The 22,024-nt window shown below is 38.5% G+C and overlaps 1 protein-coding gene across 1 annotated transcript; it reads left to right on the forward strand.

Annotated features, from left to right (window-relative positions):
• The first annotated feature begins 749 nt into the window (after positions 1-749).
• LOC108698950 (3-galactosyl-N-acetylglucosaminide 4-alpha-L-fucosyltransferase FUT3) lies at positions 750-20,178 on the forward strand. Its single transcript, XM_018230812.2, has 2 exons — positions 750-897; positions 18,993-20,178. Exon 2 carries the CDS (start codon positions 19,000-19,002, stop codon positions 20,083-20,085), a length of 1,086 nt encoding a protein of 361 aa, XP_018086301.2. The 5' UTR covers positions 750-897; positions 18,993-18,999; the 3' UTR covers positions 20,086-20,178.
• The last annotated feature ends 1,846 nt before the right edge of the window (positions 20,179-22,024 follow it).

Raw genomic sequence — 22,024 nt, forward strand, 5'->3', positions numbered from 1 at the left:
CTAAGGAGTTCCATGGTCATATAAAAACATGCGGCCAAAGGCTGAGTATTTTTATACAGATCATAGAACACCTAGGTGACTTCTAATATCTTCATATTTTACTACAGGGGTACACTATTTATTATAACACGCATGTTACAGTGAGTCATGTGACAGAAACGACAACACTAAGCTCCGATTATAACTGATAACATCACTAAGCCATAAGGCTATAATTTACAGGATATTCAGGGCTCTTATGTACTATAGAGAATAATGTCCCCTACTGTAATATATACAGAGAGTGCTTCTATGCAGGTCACATAACTTCGAAGTGACTTCCAATATCTTTATAATTTTTAGTAAGGGTAACATTATTCATTATACTCTACAGTTACATCAGTTTATAGGTAAAAATCAAGTAAGAGCTTTCTTCTCTGGCTGCAAAAGTAGAGGTGGCACAAAGTGGCATATAGTAGGATTTTCCAGTACTTTTTAATTGCTCAAATTAGGTTAAGGTTCCCATCTGTCCCCATTTTATGAGGACTGACCCCAGTGAAAATGTCCCGATATTCAGTACCTGTCTGCTGAAGGTGTGAACCTAGGTGACAAGCAGAAGACGATGACCCTAAACGACAGTCTTTATATCATGTACTTAGCTATTCATTAAGCTGGTACAATATACCAATTAGAAATCAGCTCTATTTCCTGCTGTGAATTTAGAGCTCTGAATGGGTAAGAGTGTTGTCACATCATGCTTAAGACTCACCAGTAGTTGTGCATGCAGAAATCTGCCTCCAACATTAGCCTTACTGCAGCCTGACAGCTCATTTCTCCTGCCTTGTAGCATAGCCTCAGCCTCAGACCAAAGCCAGGGACAAGGAACCTACACTACACAGCACCACATGGCTATCTAAGGTAATGAAGTTACTTACTCTGTGCTGGTGAAGAAAACAGCTGCTTCATTATTATTTGAGCTCCATATCTATAATTTTGCCATCTTATTTCCTTGTCAGAACTGTGACCTGTCAAGGGAGGGGAGAGAAACTGTGTACCAACTCTTTACCTTTCTTTTATTTAACCCTTCGTTTGTACTTAGACTGCTGTGGACTTTTTCCACATTAGCTCAATGAAAATTAATTAAATTAATACACTGGTAAAACTTGCTAAATTGGTTTTAAATACAGTGAATAATAATAAAAATAATAATATATATGCTGCTGCAAATTTGTTCAATAGAAGCTCAACTGCAGCCCACACTCATTAATTCCTTAACAGTTATACTAAATGAATAGATATGTCAAACAGTAATCTGCTAAAACTTGATTAAATGTCCACAGCAAACTGCAAATTGGATTTGATGTGTCATGTTCATTTATGAGGATCAGTTATCACAAAGATTCCATTGATCTAATGACCGAACAATGTTGTAGCCTTTTTGTCAAATAAACTGTAGATATTTAAAAGAAAAGAAGGGAAATTTACACTTCCCAATTGGGATAAACCCACATATTATTCAGACACTCAAGGAATTAATGTTTCAAGGATATAGTGGTTGAGAAAGCCACTATATCCTTGAAACATGATGTCCGCTGGAATGGAGACCAGTTAGAGGAGACCTACACACAGTGCAGGAAAGGCACAATAAAGGAGTGACCTCCTGGACGGGGACATGTGAGTTTTTTCCCTACTCAAGGAATTAAGCATTTTTTTACAAAAGAAAAATGTAAGGAAGAAACCTTGTTTATGACAGTGATAAATCTCCTTCCAATACTTTCTGCCCTCGCTTGTAAATAAAGGAATTTTTCCAGCCTTTGTAATATTATCACACACAATTAGAGACCAATTAATTAATTGTGATTAATTGGTGATTATTGAATTAAAGTGATTCATTAATGAATTAGGTATACCAAATTAATCAATCTTATTCCATTTTTATCACAGTAATATATGGGATTTATAGTCACTTGCACTTGTCACTTTATATTTATTTTTTATAATGAATAGTTGGCAGATATGTAGTGAGATATATTTAATTAATGAATTACGCAGCAGTGGTTTAAAGGCACTTGTCACTTTATAGTTAATTTCATAGAAACATTAATTCAGTTCTGATTCCATTTTTTTAAGAAAGAAGATTGATTAATTGGGTATACCTAAAAAAAATTCTCAGAATTAGCCATTCTATAACATACTAAATGTTAACTCAAAGGTGAACCACCCCTTTAACATTAGGTTATAGAAGTATGGCAGGGGAAATAGTTCTAGAAGGTATTATGATAAACAAGATACAAAGGTTTTTTTTTTGTTAGAATAATGAATAAAGTGGCAAACACAGGTTGTAATTGCCGCGACCTGCAATGGTGCTGTACAAAGGGCAGATCTTAACATTTGGCAGTAAGTGTGTTAATCCCTGACTGTTTGCACATTACATCAGTGTCTGATTCTTTATGCCCAAGGCTGTAGCCTGCAGTGGAAACCTTGGAATTACTGCCAGCTTGAAAAAAGCTGTAGCTCCAGGGTTCCTTTGTGTGTTTGTAGACTTTCCATCAACTCTAAACAAGGCGTGGGATGGATGCTCTGCCACTGAGTGCAGCTATAAGGAAGTGCAAAGAGGACTTTTAGACACAAGCACCTTTAATGAATGACATAAATATGTGCAATGACTTGTGACTGATATAGTAAATGTGTCCTTGGTAGGTTTGTTTTCAATACCAAGAATTCATCTTTTTCTGCTCTTCAATTCTTTACTTTTTAGATTATATATTTAGATTTTGCAAGTTGTTCGTGCTTTAAGATAAAGCACTTTGCCCTTCTAGAATGGGGTGCAGAAAGCTGTACCTTGCTTTGAATGCAGTGACTCCTATGTTGCACAAAGCGGGCAGGTGGTAAGTGGCATTAAGAAGTGCAGTTGTGCACCCCTTCTTGTGTTCTTGGAGCAATGGTAAATGAGCATTTATTTATTTTATATTATTTATTGTATTTGTTTGTGTGGTCACAGCCTAATTGCACCCCTTTAATGGTTTAAAATTAAGTGGTGAGCACAACTTTCCCATTTTTGCTATAGTTTATACAGGGGCAGTGAAGCAAGCAAGTTTCAGGTTAAACTTAGTCCCTGTGTAAAATGTATAATGAAGCAGTAGAATTGTAGAACTGGCTACCAGACCAAGGATGATTTTTGGCCATCTTAAAAGAACAGTTCAGTGTAAAAATAAAAACTGGGTAAATAGATACACTGTGCAAAATAAAACATGTTTTATAGTTAGTTAGCCAAAATGTAACTGTAAAGGCTGGAGCTCTCTGACTGGTTACCAGTCAGTAGCCAATCAGTGACTTGAGGGGTCTACATGGCACTTAACTCTTTAGCTAGTTTGCTTTTCATCCTTAGCATGCAGATTCAAAAGCAAACAAGTATGACCCATATGCCCCCCTCAAGTCACTGGGGGTCATTTATAAACTTCGCGCAGGGCAGATTGGTTCGCAAAGTGAATATATTTGCCCTGCGCATGGTTATATTTATAAAGCTGAATAAGAGGGTGCATACAGAATTGCGAATTTTTTATTCACAATGCGAATGTCTAAAGGGGCTTTATAAATGTCACAATTTGCAAATTGCGAATCTTTATGCGCACACTCTGCGACTCAATTACGCCACAACTTTGGTGGCGGATAAAATATTCGCAAAACAGTTTTGCAAACTGCGAATTTAACGCTATTTTCGCGCACAACAACCTCGCACATTGGGTGCGCTCACTCAAACTCCTGTCTCATTTGCACGCCATTTGCGAAAATGTATTCACACTGCGAATTCGCAAAAACCGGAAAGACGGGCAGAGCAGTGCAATATATTAGCGCTCAGCAAAAAACATGCGCAATACAACCATTTGCGAAAAATATGCGCTGTGCGAACTTTATAAATGACCCCCACTGATTGGTTATTGTTTGTGCTGTATTACAACACTGTATTACAAAAGCCTTCAAACCAAACCCTGAGCCAATCATGGCCAATTTACAACAAATGGAGGAGTGAATGAATAGGACATACCACTTAATACCCAACCCTTCCCATAAAACAGAACTTAAGGAATGCCATATAAAGAACACATTTATCCATAGCAGCTGATCCTTATGATTTACAACCTTATATTATAAAATATTCATAGACATACTTACCCCACAACTAGCAGAATTTCTCAGTTTGGCACTTCCCAAAAAGTGTGGCGACAATTTCCAAAAGAAATGTGGCTTGTTCACATTTCTCTCATCCCAAAGTAAGGAAAAGACCAATTAATGTGCACTAGGTATCAGCCTAAATTGTTGCTTTATATAGATGTTTAAAAAAAATGGGCAGGAGACCTGGTATCCCCTAGATTGGGGGGGGGCTCTATGAAGGGTGATTTATAGATATAATACTGATAATTAACAGACAAAATACTGATGCAGTCCTTGCACATCAAGAAAACCTTTGTTTGGGTCACCTACCACTTTTTGCATGGGCATCTCTTCTTCAAAGAAATTCTAGCTCTGTATTCTCAACCTTTAGCACAGACAAAGTAGATGGGTTCATGTCCAAGTCATTTGTACTAAGAAACAGAACCAGACATCGGTGCCTAATCTCTCTTTTAATTGGCTCCTGATAACATTGACTGTAGTATACCTTTATGAATGGATATCATCCATATTCAAAAGCTAAACCCAAAGAGGGCTTAAGGCCTTTAGTGACCTACGGTATATCAAAAGTGTAACTTCAAAAGCTTTGCGTCACTACAGAAAGATCTGAACTAGATAAAAATTAGATATTAACTGAAGCATTTCCTAACCATATTTAAACCTGAAGTGCTCGGGAAAAATTTTAGTGCACACTCCTGGAGACCCCAATGATTGTTGAAATGTTTCTACAAATAATAAAGCAGGAAATAAATACCAAACACACCATCTACAACTTTGACATGCCTGGAAATTCCCTCACATAGCTGCTCAGTAGTGAAATGTCTTTAAGGATCCAGTTGCTTTAGACTTACCACTACTAATGTGAACACATAGGAAACAATTTAAACATTTTATATCGTTGGTAACTTAAGCCCTCCAAATATATATCCAGAAGTGAACACATTGTTGGAGGGGATATGATCAGAAGGGATCCATAATTCATACCTGGTAGAAGTGTGATATGCTCCTAACTTATTAGAAGAACATTTTTACAGTAATAAAATTAAAATGTATCTTAAAATCCTTTATTCATCATCATATTTCTTGCGACAATCTTCACTGGCCATTTTTTCCTGTGAACGTATATTAGTTGTTTTACAATAGTTTGTTACATTATCCTGCACCAGTGGGTTTTATAGGCCTATAACTCTCAAGAGAGGAGGCCCAGAAGGATTGTGCGAGCATAGTATGATTTGTTGATGTGACAACACATGACACAATATATGCTTTACAAATTGTATAGATATATTTTAGTCAATTTGTACTTCATACATATGTTTTTTTTCTGCTGCTGGCAATTTAACGGACAACAAATGCATAGTTGTTCTCTCCTTTCCAAGATGGCAGATTTGTGTTCCTTTTATACAGAAAATAAAGTACATGTCCAATAAAAAAAATTTGATAAAATAAATGCAGCAAGTATACATATATGGGGAGTTTGTATATACTGAAAGTGGGTTTTCTAGTCCTTTAAAATGACTGTATTATAACCAATTCCCTAAGAAAGAGCAGGACCTTGTTACCCTTTCACCCTCCCCTTTCTCCCATACCATACCCCTACAGTTTAGGGTAATGCATAAGGGCATATAATACAAACTATTATATCTCAGCCCTTTAACTGCATAGCTCTGAGACTCTGAGGTCTTGGGAGATGTGGGCATATGGGTAGGACTCACAGAGGCAATTCCTTTAGCAAATAAGGCTCTTTATTTCAGTATGGCAGATTCAAAATTATAGCATTTTTTTAAACAATCATAGGGTAGCTAGCCTGCACACTTGTAACATGGCAAACCATAGGTGTCTATTTTGTGGTAAATGGCTAAATTAACCTTTTTAGGCAACACACTACCATTATAGAGAATAGATGACTTGTCATTGAACACTAGAAAATGGAAGTCCACACAATCTTGGAGATGAGCACAGTAACTTAGTTCTCCAGTCTCAGTTGTTCACACAGGTCCCAATGATAATATCAATTTACAAGGTTTCCTGGCTGGTTTCCTTTAAAATGAAAATCGCCGGGGGGCAGGCACTCGGATCGTTTCGTTTTCCAAAGTCACCTGTAATTGCCTCACGAGGAAACTTTGGGTGACTTCGGAAAACGAAGCGCTCCGAGTGCCTGCCCCCAGGTGATTTTCATTTTAGCCGGCGGAAGGCAGGGGAAGGCAGATCGAGGAGTTTAATTGCTGCGAAGAAGAGGAGATTTGTCGCCTGGCGACTAATCTCCCTGAGTCTGCCCGTGTGGCCAGACCCTTAAGGTTTGCTAGAGGATCACAGTTAAGATAATAAGGCTGGTATGAAGGTGATTCCTTTATTGGCAAACTAATACAATCATAGCAAGCTTTCAGAACATTTAGTTCCTTTTTCAAGCTCATTACAATCTATGAGGCAAATTACTAGCGAGATGCGAGATGACTAGCGGCGAAAATTCGCCAGCGTGATGCCATTTTGGTATTTCGCTGATTTACTAATGCGCGCAGGCGTAACTTCGCTAGTGAAAGAGACTGATGCAGGCGCTCATTCGCACTCAATCGGCAGGCGAATTTGCGCTCTGGCGAAGAGTTGTAACTGTGCGAATTCACTAAGATGTGGATTTTACTGAACGTTACCTCATGCGCCAGACTTGCCTTCGCCACCTCAGACCAGGTGAAGTGCAATAGAGTAGGTAGGACTTCCTAAAAAGTTAGTTGAAAATTTTCAACTAACTAGTCCCAAAAAACACTGGCGTCTTTTCCTTTTTTCAGGGTGATAGGCTGCAAAAGAGCGTAAATTTTTTGGGGGGTACCCGGCTCCTCTCCTACATTTCCTTACATATGGCACATAAAAACTATACACTGGGCTCATGTGTAGGGCATTATAACAAATTTATTTTCTTTTATTAAGGTTCACTGGGCTTGTGTAGTGTAATGTATTTGCTGCAACATATACGTCCATTCAACATTAACTTCCCACCGTATGCAAATTAGCCAATGCTAGCGCAACTTCGCTCAGCTTGGCGAATTAACGCTAGCACAACTTCGCCATCGTTCGGCGCCCTGGACGCAACTTTGCATGTCAGTGAATTAATGTAGTCTGAGCGAATTTTCGCCTGGTGGAGAGTTGCGCTGCCTGCGAAGCCGTCGCTGGCGAATTTTCGCCGCTTCGTAAATTTGCCCCTATGTGTAAAGTGTCAGTCAAGTAATTTACAAGGGGATCTGCAAGAGACAAGCAGATAATGTACATGATAGTGTGGGTCAAAGAGGCTGAATATAAATTAGGGTGGAATTAATGTAGTGTGGAATAAAAGGAATTCCATATGATCTTTTAGTCCAGACATGTTTGTATTTCTGACCTGGTGCAGGCCTTTCTTAGTCAACATAAGTAGCCATAAATCGAAGGCCCAGGTTTAGTCCCTTTTCCAGAGAATTGAAAGTTTCCATCAATTTGTATTCCCGCACTTTTCTTTCATTATCTGTTTTAAAATTGCCCTTAAGATCCGATTCAATGTAACCAATAAAAAACTGGACACACCAATAGGAAATAATTTCAATGTCCCTCATCACTCCATAAAGGATTTAAGAATTTTGGTTCTTAAGGACAATTTTGAATTGATAGATTACAGTCATGTGAAGTAGGAGGATGTAAAGGTGACAGTTAATGGCATATGGCCAGCATAAGGTTATATTACCCTTGTAATACCTATAGTAGAGTTTACAATGGAAATCTAAGGCTGATAGCACACTGGGCATATTTTTCTACTGTAATTTCATCAGGTGGAGAAGTGTGCTAAAACACCACTGCTGCTTCCTATTCATGTAAGAGGGAAATACTGTTGGTACTGCTGGTTTTCAGGCTAAAAAGCCATACCTTCATTGCTGTCACACATTTCGAAGTGAACTGGAGACTGTAGTGTCAGTTGTAGATACTTCTTATCAGCTGAAATATACAGCCTACCAAAGGCCTAATGGCTTTTATCAGTACCTATATAGGTCTACCTTGGAAGGGAATTATTTCTTTCTAAGGAGCACCACACTTTGCTTGCAGACTACCAAACCAAGTCTTAACAGGGAGAAGTTTATGATATGGAGCCACAGATATTAAAGATGAAAGGGAAATCCAAAAAAACAACTCAGTGTCACTCAGTGATCACAACAAACTGCTGGTTCGGTTTTCACACCATGAAATCACTTCTTTCACATTCAGCATGAGAACCTTTCTGTTTTCACCAACTGCTTCTCCTCTCCCCTTCAGTAAAAGTTGCGGACTAGGGGTTAAAAGCACATGTGCATGTGTAGAATCACAATCTGTATTCTGCTTTCTGTTAGCGCATTTCCCGGCCGCTCCTTTTAATATTGTCACAGCAGCTTCATGGCAAGCTCCAGCTAGACAGTCTCTGTATTGGCATCCTTGTGGCACTGCTGACGCGCTTCACCTACTTCCAACTTCTTCCAGAGCGATTGTAACCGAAAGCACAATTGAGACAGTTCTTATTTTGGTATAATAAGCATATATAAGTAAATGTTTGTAAGTGCATTTTAATAAGTGTGAAACATAGTACACTATATATATATATATATATATATATATTTGTTTTTATTGTTTTTTCTTCCTTTATTATCCAGTTTATTATCCAGTTGATTTTTTGGATTTCCCTTTCATCTTCTATATATGTGATTCCATATCATTAACTTATCCCTGCCGATACCTGCTTTAGTAGTCTGGAAGTGGGGCGCTCCTTAGCAGTAAAGAAAATACTGTTTTTGTAATTGGTTCACAACAAGGGTTTGGAGTGAGGGTATACATATTTTCAACATCTGGTAATTTACACTGGTATTGTGTATTGTTTTGTAATCTACCTTTAAAGGGTGGTTCACCTTTAAATTAACTTTTAGTATGTTATAAAGTGGTCAGCTCTAAGCAGCATTTCAATTGGTCTTCTTTATTTATTTTTTATTATAAACAAATGCTCTGTAAGGCTACATATTTTTATATAAGGAAGTCAAGAAATATCTTTCAATTGTAAAAGGGTCATTTGCCATTGCCATCAACATAACTTCGACAGGTTTTAGCTGGAGTATTTTCGGATTTTTAATTTCTAGCAGCTTTGGAGCACAATAAGTTTAAAAAAATTGTTTTTTTTTATCTAAAAATTCTGATGAAATTTTTTCCCTTAAAAACTCGGCCAGAAAAATTTGAGGCTTAATAAATAGGATTCTAACTGTTCTGTTGTTTACTATTCAGAAACCAAATAAAATTATATAGAACAGTATGTGTAAGAGTTAATGCAGCAAATAACCTAGCCTGGTTAGGGTGAGATGGGCTAAAAGGAGCCAAATAGCCCTTCGCGTGTAAGACATGCAGCAGAAAGCCTTCTGAAAATAGACGGTATTTACCTGCAAGACATGCAGCATAAGGCCTTCTGAAAATAGAAGGTACTGACTTGCCACATGCCATATTCACAGCACCAGCGCCGGATTTCATTTCTGGGCGCCCCTAGGCCTCACGGTTCGACCAGGCGGCAGCGCGGTCCTAGCGCCCGCCTTCCCAGCGCGCCGGCGAAAAAACGCTGGCGCAGCTGGTGTAGTTGAACGGGGACGCGAACGTCCCCATAATGCGGCTGGGCGGCATGCCGCCCCTATTTTTTTGCCGCCCTAGGCCTGGGCCTATGCGGCCTTGCCGCAAATCCGGGCCTGCACAGCACTGCCTTAATACCAAAAATGAAAGTTGAACAATGCATGTCTTGCACGTGAAGGGCTTTGCTTCGCTTCGCTACTCCACAAGTCCTATCCACTCAGAAGCCTTGTTCCAATATCTTGCACTGATGAGACAAGATTGAAACAGGCTGTCTGCAAGTTTGGATACATATGGCTCTGAACTATTAGGCTGTATCTGTGCTACTGTTTATCATCAGCGGTTCTGGATGCAGAGTTGGGGAAAGGGACATTAAGGAGTGATTTGCATGTCTCCGCCCATAATACCTTATTTGAGAGTAAACTCTCATTTTTGGTATTAAGGCTGTACTATGTATATGGCACAAGACAAGTAAATACCTTCTATTTTCAGAAGGCTTTATGCTGCAGAGGTAATGCAGAGATATATGTATAGAACCTAATTAAGATTTCCATCTAATACTGAAAATCTCCTGGCAATTATTCAACCTGCTAATTATATATTTGTTTTCTAATCACTGTTTCCGTATTTAAATGTACTGATCATTATAGTAATTGGACACTTTTTGTGAAAGCCATTGAAACAAATCTCTCTGAGTCTAATTAACATTTGTTTGTATTCTGCTAACTGCGCTGCTCAGTAGGGAACAGGTTTCTTGGGATTTGAGTGGCTTGAAATATAAAAATATTGTCAGTCACTAACTGGATACACTTAACCAAATAGTTGCCAAATCTGTCATGAAATTAACTATGCACTAATTTAGACCTGTAATGATACAGGTATGGGAGCTGTCATCCAGAAACTCGTTATCCAGAAAGTTTCGAATTACCAATTACCAAAACAAAAATTGTTTGGGAGCAACTCTGATCTCCCAATAAAATAATGTATACATGTATTGAAATACTTATTTGGAATTATTCCTTTTCAACCAACTTAACTAGCCTAAATGTGTATGATAGTAATTTATCCTGGTTAGGTTGGTTAAAAAGGGATAATTCCAAAGAGTGTTTCAGCACAATTCAAATGTATTAGCAGGTAGATTACATCATTCTCCTCAATTATTTTTTAGTAATAAAAGTCACAAATGGATTTAAAATAAATTATTACTAAGAATAAAAGTTTGCATTTTGCAAATGTAATATTCTTAGCTAGACAGTTATTGCTTTGCAAATTGTTATAGCTTATGGTGCAGTTTTAAGACTGGCTTGAAGGTAGACTTTCACTAGCCAGTTTCCGGGTTCACAAAAGCTATATTATTGTGAAAAGGAATATTTTTCACTGAAAACTGAATACACTGAATATGTTTTCCATTAACTAATTTTACTACAATTCTCCCTGTCACTAAACAGTTTCCAGGTCCACAAAAGCTATATTATTGTGCAGAGTGTTGGAAAACAACAGACAGAGATTGTTCCAGTGGATGTTACTTAATGCAGGGAGGGTCTATTGTTGCTTAGCAATGTGATATCATGTTTGACCTGTAACCCTGTGTGATTTTTCTTCTTCCTCTTCCTGTGTATGCTCTCTATGTAAAGTTCCTGTTGCAGACATGTTAGGCTGTAAGTGTTTATGCTGAGTTCTAAAAAGCAAACAAGTTACTGTTCACACAGAAGTTGGTGTATCTGTCCTCACTTACAGAGAAGCTGCACATGCAGTTCAGATCAGCTCTCTGCTAACACAAGGGAATATTTTTTTCACCCAAATATGTTTTCCATTAACTAATATTATTAAATTTTCTCCTATGGGGGGAATAGATATGCAGACGAACACACCTGACAGCATTCAGTAAATGTAAGGGGTGCACTCCAGCACTAGGGGCCGATTTACTAACATTCGAATATTGATTTTTTTCAACAAATCTCCAAAAATTCATGGCTTCCTGATTTTTTAAAAGCTATTAACTTTGCAAGGTAAAAGTGGTCGAGGTCCTATAAAAGTCATAGAGAGCTGCGCTGATCGTATTGGACCATTTTTAATCAATTCAAGCTTTTAGAGGTTTTTGGATTTTTTTTTCGTAAGGAATTGTCCGAAAACCACAAATTTTTTAGAGGTTTTAAAGGTATTCATATTTTCTTTCGGATTGCTTAGTGTTATTTTCCGTTTGTACTTTTTTAAATCTGATCTTTCAATAAATGTCATGACATTTGCAGTTTTAGAGCTTGAGTTTAGTTATGGTTTCAAAAACCTCTAAAACCACTAAAATGAGACTGTTGATAAATAGACCTCCACATGTACTAACGGACATGAGAACTATCATTACTCCCACCCTCCTTTTTTTACACTAAAAAGTTGGAATTTAAAAAAATTCGGTTATCACCAGAATCATATTTATTAGAAATTCTCTTATTCTAACTGTAGCCATGGCAGGGAGTGGCTCTTTTGTTGAATTTGCTATCCTCCAATATAAATGTAGTCACAGAAGAGCAGAATTTGGATTCTTTGATAAAAAACACAACATTTTAAAAATTCTAATATCAATTCAAGGTTTATTTTATAGTGACATGCACTCTTTAAATTTACATAATCCTTTCTCAGTTAACTGTCACACTGGCGATACTTCTTTATATCTGATGGGGTGATGTATGCATTGTGTGCACTAAATGCTTTAACAAAGTCTACTGCATCTGTATAAAACAATTTGTTCCATATTTAACTCAGATTATGGATATTCTACAAGTAGCTATATAACGCTACAAGTAGTTCTATAACGCTAGACTTATTATTGCCCTCAGACTTTAGTAAGTTTTAGATAATAAAACACAGACAACAGAGGATAATCTTTGCTTTTCATAGGTTATACATTTAGGGGCCCATTTATTAAACCTCACATTTATCTGGTCAAGTTTTAAAAAGGGAAAACTTGATATTTTAGAGGAAAAAGATTTATTATACCCCAAAGATGATCAGAATACGAAAATACTCCATCTCAAACCTATAGAGGTCATGTAGAAGTCAATGGCAGATCCCTGAAGTTGTTACTTGACATTGTGATCTGCGCTGGATAATCCAATAAAGTTTACTCTGATTATCCAATAAAGTCAATTTTTGTTTGTTCGTTTTTTGCTCCTACTTATTTTAAGAAGAATTATTGATAAATTAGTTAAATTTGTAGATGGGAGTTTGGTTGACTTTGTTTTCAAACTGAGATAACTTGATTTTTAGTAAATAACCCCTTAAAATGATAAGGATATCTAGATCTAGATCACTAGATATAGCAAGAGTTAATATAAGTATCAGTTTGCTTGTTTCTCACCAAAGACTCGAAAAGTGTAATTAATCCCTTGGTGCTTCTTTTGTACAAAATGTTTGCAATAACATATACAGTATCCTTTAGAGATACACTATTTGTGCTGTTATCAATAACTGTTTATCACAGAAGGACTTTACTATAATGACTGCACATGGTAACAATAACAAGGCCCTTAGAGCCATAAGTGAAATGTCAGAAAATCTTCTGGGAGACAATTTGTTTTCTATGCAATGACAGAGTTGTGGAAATGAAAGAGATGTGTTTTTACTTCTAGTCAATGTCTTATTCAACAAGGCCTAGTGTTAGCCATACATAAGTCCAAATGAATGAAAGGGGGGAGGGTATATTATATCCTTTAATCATATAGAGAGGACAGATATGTGATGGCACTAGAATAATTGTTGCACAGCATGGGTACTTTTTTGTATAGCAAGAGAAAAGGGCATAGCAGATATGAATGTAAATTATATTGTTTGTTTTCTTCAGTTTATACAAAAACAAAAACATGACCCTCACTGTAACCCATGCACCATCTGCTGCCAGCATGTTATTTCCTTAGATGGAAGTGAGGGAAGTTGGGAATGGAGAGAAAAAAGCCTATTTTGCAACATGCAACCTGACCTGTCAGCCCACACTGAATTTTCCCATGTTTAACAGTAATAATATATCTGAAATGACCATTTATTATGTCTTCATTCCTTAATGTAAAACATATTTAATTGCTCAATGAAGTCACATATTGAACTCACCATCAAATGTTTTGCTTTTTATATATATATATTGCAGGTTGTATTAGCTGCTGTAAATTATAAACATATTAGAGGTAATTTACAACCTGTTTTTTTGCACTTTGTACATTGCCTTCTTATCTTGCAGAATTGCTGCAAAGTGCAGAAACCCACTGCTGGCCCAATGAATACAAAATCTATTCAACAGTATTTCGAAGGTTTACAGTTTCCATGCACTGTGAGAAATCCATGTGTTTTAAAGCAACAAGCAGACTATTACAGTTGGTGCTGCAGTAATATTGCTCAAACTACCTTTCTGCAAATATTTGCTTAAGTTAGCGGTTTTAAAAAAATAAAAAAAGTAGTGAAAGGGATTCTGTCACAATTTTTATGGTTTACTTTTTATTTCAAAATTAATTACAAATAATTCACTCTACCATTTAAAATGTTATTCTTGAACCAATAAGTTTATTATTTTAGCCTTATCCTGTGGTTTTAGAAAGAGCCAGAACTTCACAATGGCAGGTGGTTTACGCAGGCCAAAGAGGCTGAATCCACTTGTACCGAGACCTAGAAACTTCCCTTAACAGTATTTGGCGGTACTTGCACACTAAGGGAACTTCACCATAACCTGGTTGCTTTCTCCTGTTTAGTAAATGGAAAAAAAGAAAGAAAATCCTTTATATATTATTGTAAAATAGCATTTGCCAACATTTACAATGAAAACTAAGTAATTATGATGCATATATATTTTAAAACAGTGATCCTCACCCTGTGGCTCACAAGCAACATGTTGCTTATCAACTTCTTGGATGTTGCTCCCAGTGGCCTCAAAGCAGATGCTTATTTTTGAATTCCTGGCTTGGAGACATTTTTTTAATTGCTTTAAACCCAGGTGTACTGCCAAACAGAGCCTCCTGTAGGCAGCCAGTGCACATAGAGGTTACCAAATAGCAAATCACAGCCCTTATTTGTCACCCCAGGGACCTATTCATGCTTGTGTTGCTCCCCAACTCTTTTTACATTTGGATGTGGCTCACGGATTAAAAAAAAGGTTGGGGACCCCTGTTTTAGATTAATGGAAGTTTTTTTTGTAACTAGATTTGACTGTAGACTGTCAGGCTCTGCTGGAATTCAAGCCAGGGACCTTTGGATTTCTGGCTCTGCGCCTTAACCATTGGGCCAGATGAGCAGCCTGCAGGGTTGCTCACTGTCTATTACCTGGCCTTTGTAGCCCTAGCCCAGCAGCAGCCTGATTGGTTTGCAGTCAGCCAATCAGGGCTGACTCTGCCCTATTTAAGGTCAGCCCACCAAACAATCCTTGCCTGAGCATTGGCTTCCCAAACTAGCAGTGTGGCATTGTCCCTAGCTAAGGGTTCCAGCTCTTGCATCCTTTCCTTGCCTTGTCATATCTTGTCCTGCCTTACCTTGAACCTTTCCTCCTTATCATACCTTGTTCTGTTCCTGCCTTGTCTTTCCCTCCCGGTTCTGCTCCAGTCAGTAACGTAACTTGGTGGGGGCGGGCCCTGGTGCGGGCCGTGCAGACGGGCCCGCCCCCACCCTCATCTGCGCGATTTTTCTCTGCCGCCGACTCCAGCGCGCACGATCTTCCGGGGGGGCCCTGCGGGGGTGCGGGCCCTGGCCCATTTGCACCCCCTGCTCCCCCGGTAGTTACGCCCCTGGCTCCAGTCCTACTTTTAACCTTTCCTTAACCTATTTCTACCTTGACCCTGACCTTGCCTTGTCTGTTCCTGCTTCCTGTCCTGCACCCTGTCTTATATCTTCCCTCATGGAGGAAAAAGGAAGGCGTTACAGGATCGGAGCAGTGAGTGCACATGGGCAATCCACCTGCTGGTGCGTCCACAGGATCCACTCTGGCCGCGGCAAAACAACAATTCAAAAGTAATGATTGCGGACTCCACCAAATCTTTATTAAGCAGTTTTAAAAATAGCAGGCAGGAGAAGATTGCTCGACGCGTTTTGTGACGACAAGGTTGTTTAAAACTGCATAATAAAGATGGATTTATTTTAATACATCGGTTCACACTTGGATGTCATTTGGTGGAGTCTGCAATCATTACTTTTGGATTATATCTTCCCTCTCGCTCTGCATCTTGCTCTGCCATTTCCTCCCTCTCCAGACAGGGTCGGACTGGGGGGCCCAGGGCCCACCAGTTCCGCTGCGAAGGGCCCCCTCCGAACTGCCTGGCCTTCTTACTTGCCACGCCGCCGCACACGAAGGCACTCGTGCGTGCACGGAGCTACATGACACTCATGCCCGCATGGTGCCGCACAGCGCTGCAAGGCTTTGCAAATTGTTTTTTTTTCAGACCTAGGAGATCCGGAGAGGGGGTCTGGCTCGGCGGGGGCCCATGAGGGCTGGGGCCCACCGGGTTTTTTCCCGGTGTCCTGCCGGGCCAGTCCGGCACTGTCTCTGGCTATCCAGTTCCTTCTCCAGCTATCCAGTCCCCTCTCCTGCTTTCCAGATCTTTCTGCTCTAGTCCTTCTGGTCCTCTATCCCCAGTCTAATTTGATTCTATGCCCGCACTGTTCTGATTCTACGCCCGCACCATCCTGTTCTGATTCTACGCCTGCACCGCCCTATCTCTCCCGATCGGTTCCAGTTCTACACCTGCTCCATCCTGCTCCTACCCAGTCTGCTCCTGTCCTGACTCATTGCCATCTTCATCCTGTCTAGTCCAGTCCTGATCTTCGCCCTCTCCATCCTGTTCCACTCTGTACCTGTTCCAGTCTGACTTATCGCTCTCGTCACCCTGTTCCTGCTCTTTTCCTGTCTGCGTCCCGTGAGTTCAGCCAGCTCTTGCCTAAAGGACTTACCTTCCTCCTGCTGCCTCCACAGCACCCCCTACCTAATCCTTTTCATAGAAAAAGCAGAGAAACAGTGCACATCCCACAATTCATATAATGGTCATCAACAGCCTATTTAATAAACATAAAGTCTAATATTTCATAATGCAACATTGGACAAAAACATAAACAGACACACTCACTCGTGACAGTGGGCTAAGCATTTGGCTTATAATAGCTTATAATGGAATTTATAGTAAAGGTTGATTAATATGCCACTCATAGTATAGGTTGCATGTTTTGTGTAGTAATGTTGATTAAAATGCACTCAGTTCTGACATAGATTATCAGCATCGGACTACTATATGTGGGACAGACCAATCGCTCCATAAGGGAAAGCATAAGGGAGCATAAGTCAGCAATTAGAACAAAGAAAATTGAACAAGCTGTGGCATCCCATTTTGTAGAGATGTGCCATGGGATACAGCAGCTTAAATACCAAATTGTTGACCATGTACCCAAAATACGCAGAGGTGGAGATCGGACCAAAATATTATTAAAAAAGGAGGCTATGTGGATCAGGAGGCTAGAGACCCTTACCCCCCTCGATTTAAATAGGGAATACGACTTACAGCAATTTTTCGTATATAATTGTTTTTAATGTGTTTTTAATATTTGTGTTTTACAGATTTACAGAACATGTGTGGATTTATAACAAGATAAGGGATAACCAGATACTCTGTAACACTGAGCAAAATTGTAACTTTTTTGTTTTAAAATGGTGATAAACATTGTAACAAAGTATATATGTTGATAAGGCCAGTAGATGGTGTGATGCTTTCTGTCTATAAGAGGAAGTAACAATGTAGTAGTTAGTTATCTTGAGAAAAGGCCAAAGAGGGCCTGAAACTTCGCTGTATCCAGATTGTTGCCATGTGTATCTAATAAATGCTTTTTATTCAAAATACGGACCAGTGCTGTGCTTCAAGTATCCTTTAATAGATTATCATCAACAAACATATAAAAATACAGATACGAGTATGGGACCTGTTATCCAGAGTACTTGGGACCTATGGTTTTCCGGAAAAGGTGTCTTTCCTTAATTTGGATCTGCATATCTTAAGTCTACTAAGCACAAAAAAAAACTGTGGTACCGTGTTAGCCAGTAGCAAAAATATCAATTAAAAATACAAAAAGTATTGTAGAAGTGATACCTATTTTTGCTAACAATAAAAATACATTGCAAGCTTTCGGAGCACCAAGGCCCTTTCATCAGGCAAAATACAAATGAAAGCTAGAAAGGCACAGCATATATACTGTTAGATCAGTGAAAGGTATTCATGGGCAATAAATTAGGAAGCTACAGATAGATAGAGATCAAATGTAGAGCTAATACAATGAATTAGGGTGGGTTGTAAATAGTCCAGGTGACTGGATTCAGTCAGGTCACATAGTGTGACATGAAACCAGACAATAAATTAAGGCCCTGTCTTAATGTGTTAAATAACTCAATACATTTACATATACAGGACAAAAAATTACGCACAAGGATGAACCATCACAGAAACAAGGTCAACACCAAATCAGTGGGGCAACACGTCTGCAGTCAAAATCACAGTCTTTAGGACATGAAGGTCTTAATTCTAAAAAGGAACTTTAAAACTGAACGGGAGAGGAAGATTTATGAATTCAAATGTATGGAGTTATTAAACACATTAAGACAGGGCCTCAATTTAGGGTCAGGTTTCATGTCACACTATATGACCTGACTGAATCCAGACTCCCACCCTAATTCGTTTTATTCCATTTTATTATCTGTACAATTTATTTATCTCTATCTATCTGTAACTTCCTAATTTATTGCCCAGGAATACCTTTCACTGATCTAACAGAATATATGCTGTGCCTTTCCAGATTTCATTTGTATTTTGCCTGACGAAGGGGCCTTGGTGTTCTGAAAGCTTGCATGTATTTTTATTGTTAGCCAATATACTGTAAGTATCACTTCTACAATACTTTTTGTATTTTTTTTATTTATTTAAGTCTACTAAAACATAATTAATAATTAATTAAGCCCAGTAGGAATGCTTGGCATTAATTATATCAGGTACAGGGTACTATATTATTACAGAGAAAAAGGGAGTCTATGGGAAACAGCCTTCCCCTAATTTGAAATTTTCTGGATAATGTTTTTCCGAATAATGTACTATATTTTTGTTAATTAGTATTATTTTGCTATTGGTGTTGCAGTGTCATGTGTGCATTTTTTTAAGAGATAATAAGAGACTTTCTATACACTGAATACATATTTTGTTTAGATACATTATTCTTTTGCACTAATTCTTAATGTTCTTATGATCTCTCTACAGTATAAACATGATGGCGAAACAATCTTTACAAATAAGTCTCAAATGGATAATTCCCATATTGCTATTGATTTTCCTCTTATCCTTTGCCTGGAGAAGATCAGCTGTAAAACCAAGTTATGTTTACTACCAGGAGACAGAGATCATCAAAAATAAAACTCTAGACACAAAAATTCTTACAGAGAAAACAGAATTAGTTATTCTAGTTTGGGTTTATCCATTTGGAGAAAGGTTTCCCCTTGATATATGTGAAACAGCTTATGGCATAACTGGCTGCAAGCTAACAGCAGATAGGCAGCTCTATAACGTTGCTGATGCTGTCATCATACATCATTATGATATTATGTATAACAAAAACTCATTGCCTCAAACACCAAGGCCTCATTACCAGCGATGGGTGTGGTTTAATCTTGAACCTCCATTAATTATACAGAACTTGCATTTCCTGGATAATCTATTCAACTTGACTATGACATTCCGGCAAGATTCTGATGTCTACATACCATACGGCCGTATTGAAGCAGTGAAGGAACCACAGAATATTACTATTCCACCCAAGTCTAAGTTGGTGGCCTGGGTAGTCAGTAAGTGGTATCCAGGTACCCCACGCATTAAGTATTATGAAGAACTTAAAAAGTACATTTCAGTTGAGATCTATGGGAAGAAACACCTGAAGCTGAGCAGAACAGATTTTCATAATACTATATCCCAGTACAGGTTTTATCTGGCTTTTGAGAACTCCATATATAAGGACTATATCACAGAGAAAATATGGTCGAATGCATTCGGTACCTGGAGTGTGCCGGTTGTTTTAGGGACCTCTCGTAAGAACTATGAACGATTCATTCCCGGGGATGCTTTTATTCATGTGGATGATTTTCCAAGTGCTAAGGAACTTGCTGATTTTCTCCTGGAGCTGGACAAGGATGATGAAAGATACAGGAAGTATTTTAATTGGAGACATCGCCATAAAGTAACATTAAACGGTGGATGGGCCAGTTCATACTGCAAAGCCTGCAGAGTACTAAAACAGCAATCTGAATATCAAGTCATTCCCAGTGTGAAAACATGGTTTCTGGAAAATAACTCTTTCTAGTGGCATGTTATTTCCTACCTCAGACAAACTGCTGGAGGGGCACCAGCATTGAATCACTGGATGTAGCACAGTATGAACTGTTCATCTTAGAGTGGTCCTGATAGGTTTCCCTGTTCCTCCTCTATTCTGCCTTCCCTTTGTTTCCTGTGTGCCATACTCTACCTGCCCTAAGCTCCCTCTGTGTGCCATACTCTGCCCTGCCCTATGCTTCTTGTGTGCCATACTCTGCCTTCCCTATGCTCCTTGTGTGTGCCATACTCTGCCTGCCCTATGCTTCTTAGATGTCATACTCTGACTGCCCTATGCTCCTTGTGTGCCATACTCTAAATGACCTATGCTTATTGTGTTTTTCTGGTCAAGTTTTTAAGGGGAAAAACCTGAATTTTTAGAGAATTATTATACTCCAAAGCTGCTAAAAATCCAAATCAGAAAATACTCCAGCAAAAACCTGTTGAAGTCAATGGCTGATGTTCCTTTTACAATTGTAAGATATTTCCTGCCATTGTGATCTGCACTGGTTTTCATTCAATGATGCGAAAAAAACGTGGTTATTAGGCAACAAAAAATTGGTACACTTCAAGCGTCAAATTTAAAAAAAACACAATTCGGATAGCTGCATGATTTTGTCAAGACTTTTCCCACACCAACTTTTTTGATCAGATTTTTTGATAAATTAGGTAAATTTGTGGATTGGAGTTAGGTCAACTTCGTTCTAATAAAAAAAAAATCTTAGTCTTAGTAAATACCCCCTTGATGTTAATGTAAACTTTCTGGAGGAGGGTTCTTTAGCATAAGCTGCTGCCACATCGAAAGGTCCATCCATGGCCTTATCCAGGGCCACTGGCGAAAAGGACATTTGCCCAGGTCCCACCAAAACAGGGGTTCACCATCAGACTAATAATCTGCTATACTTTTTATAATTTTTATATTTTTATAAATGTTAACATGAATTTCATAAAATGTATCTTTTTATAACCCCAAAAATCACAGACTCATCATTTTTATCAACTGATCTCTACCACAAAATGATTTCTTTCCTATTTTTTTTTAAATAAATTAAATGATTGTTCTAAAAACTTGGTTATCTTTACTAGACATGGTCTGTTTTGTGGTATCTCCATTTGTTTTATTTACTCCCTTGGTTGTTGGCTTGCTTTAGCACAGACCATATTTTTTTTCCATATTATATTGTGTGACTACAAGGCTGTGATTGGCTATTCCCCTCCTACTGTGCTTCTGGCAGGGACATAAGAACACGCCCACCCTTCATTTGAGACACGTACAGGGACCAGAGAAGATCTATGGGGAGCTATCACAATTTTCTTAGAATGGCTAGAATGGGCCCACCAATGAGATCTTTGCCCTGGGTCCATTTGTACCTTAAAGTGCATTAACCATATAAAAGACGTATTTAAAAACATTACTCACTACCGGTGAATTTTTAACCACTACCCGGTTTGATAGTTATCCCATGGATATATTACACTATTCATATGGCTTAATGTTTTTACTATTTATTGAAAACCAACAAAAGTTTTGTCTATGAATGTGCACTTTAAAATATGAAGGACTATTTATATGCAATGGACTTTGAACATACAATGGACTTGTTGCTATTGAACTGGTATGTGTAAGGGGTTAATAACTGAAGGTGTATGGTCAAGCATTGTATTATGGGAGAAAAAGGTGGGGCTTTGCACTTATAGGTGTGTGTGGCACTTGAGAATTTTATCCTGATGAAGGAAACCCCACGAAACGTTGATCATTGTGGTGAAAAATCAATAAAAAGAGGGGCACGTCCCCGACTGCAGATAAATAGAGTGTGTGCGGATCTGTGAGGGACCTTGTTGGGTCGACGGAGAGCCAGCACCACCAGTGCAGGAAAGTGAAGAGGCGGGAGAGCGGTAGATATAATATTTAACTCTGTCATGTGATTGGC

Source organism: Xenopus laevis, chromosome 8L, assembly GCF_017654675.1.
Source record: "Xenopus laevis strain J_2021 chromosome 8L, Xenopus_laevis_v10.1, whole genome shotgun sequence".
In the NCBI taxonomy this organism is placed as follows: domain Eukaryota; kingdom Metazoa; phylum Chordata; class Amphibia; order Anura; family Pipidae; genus Xenopus; species Xenopus laevis.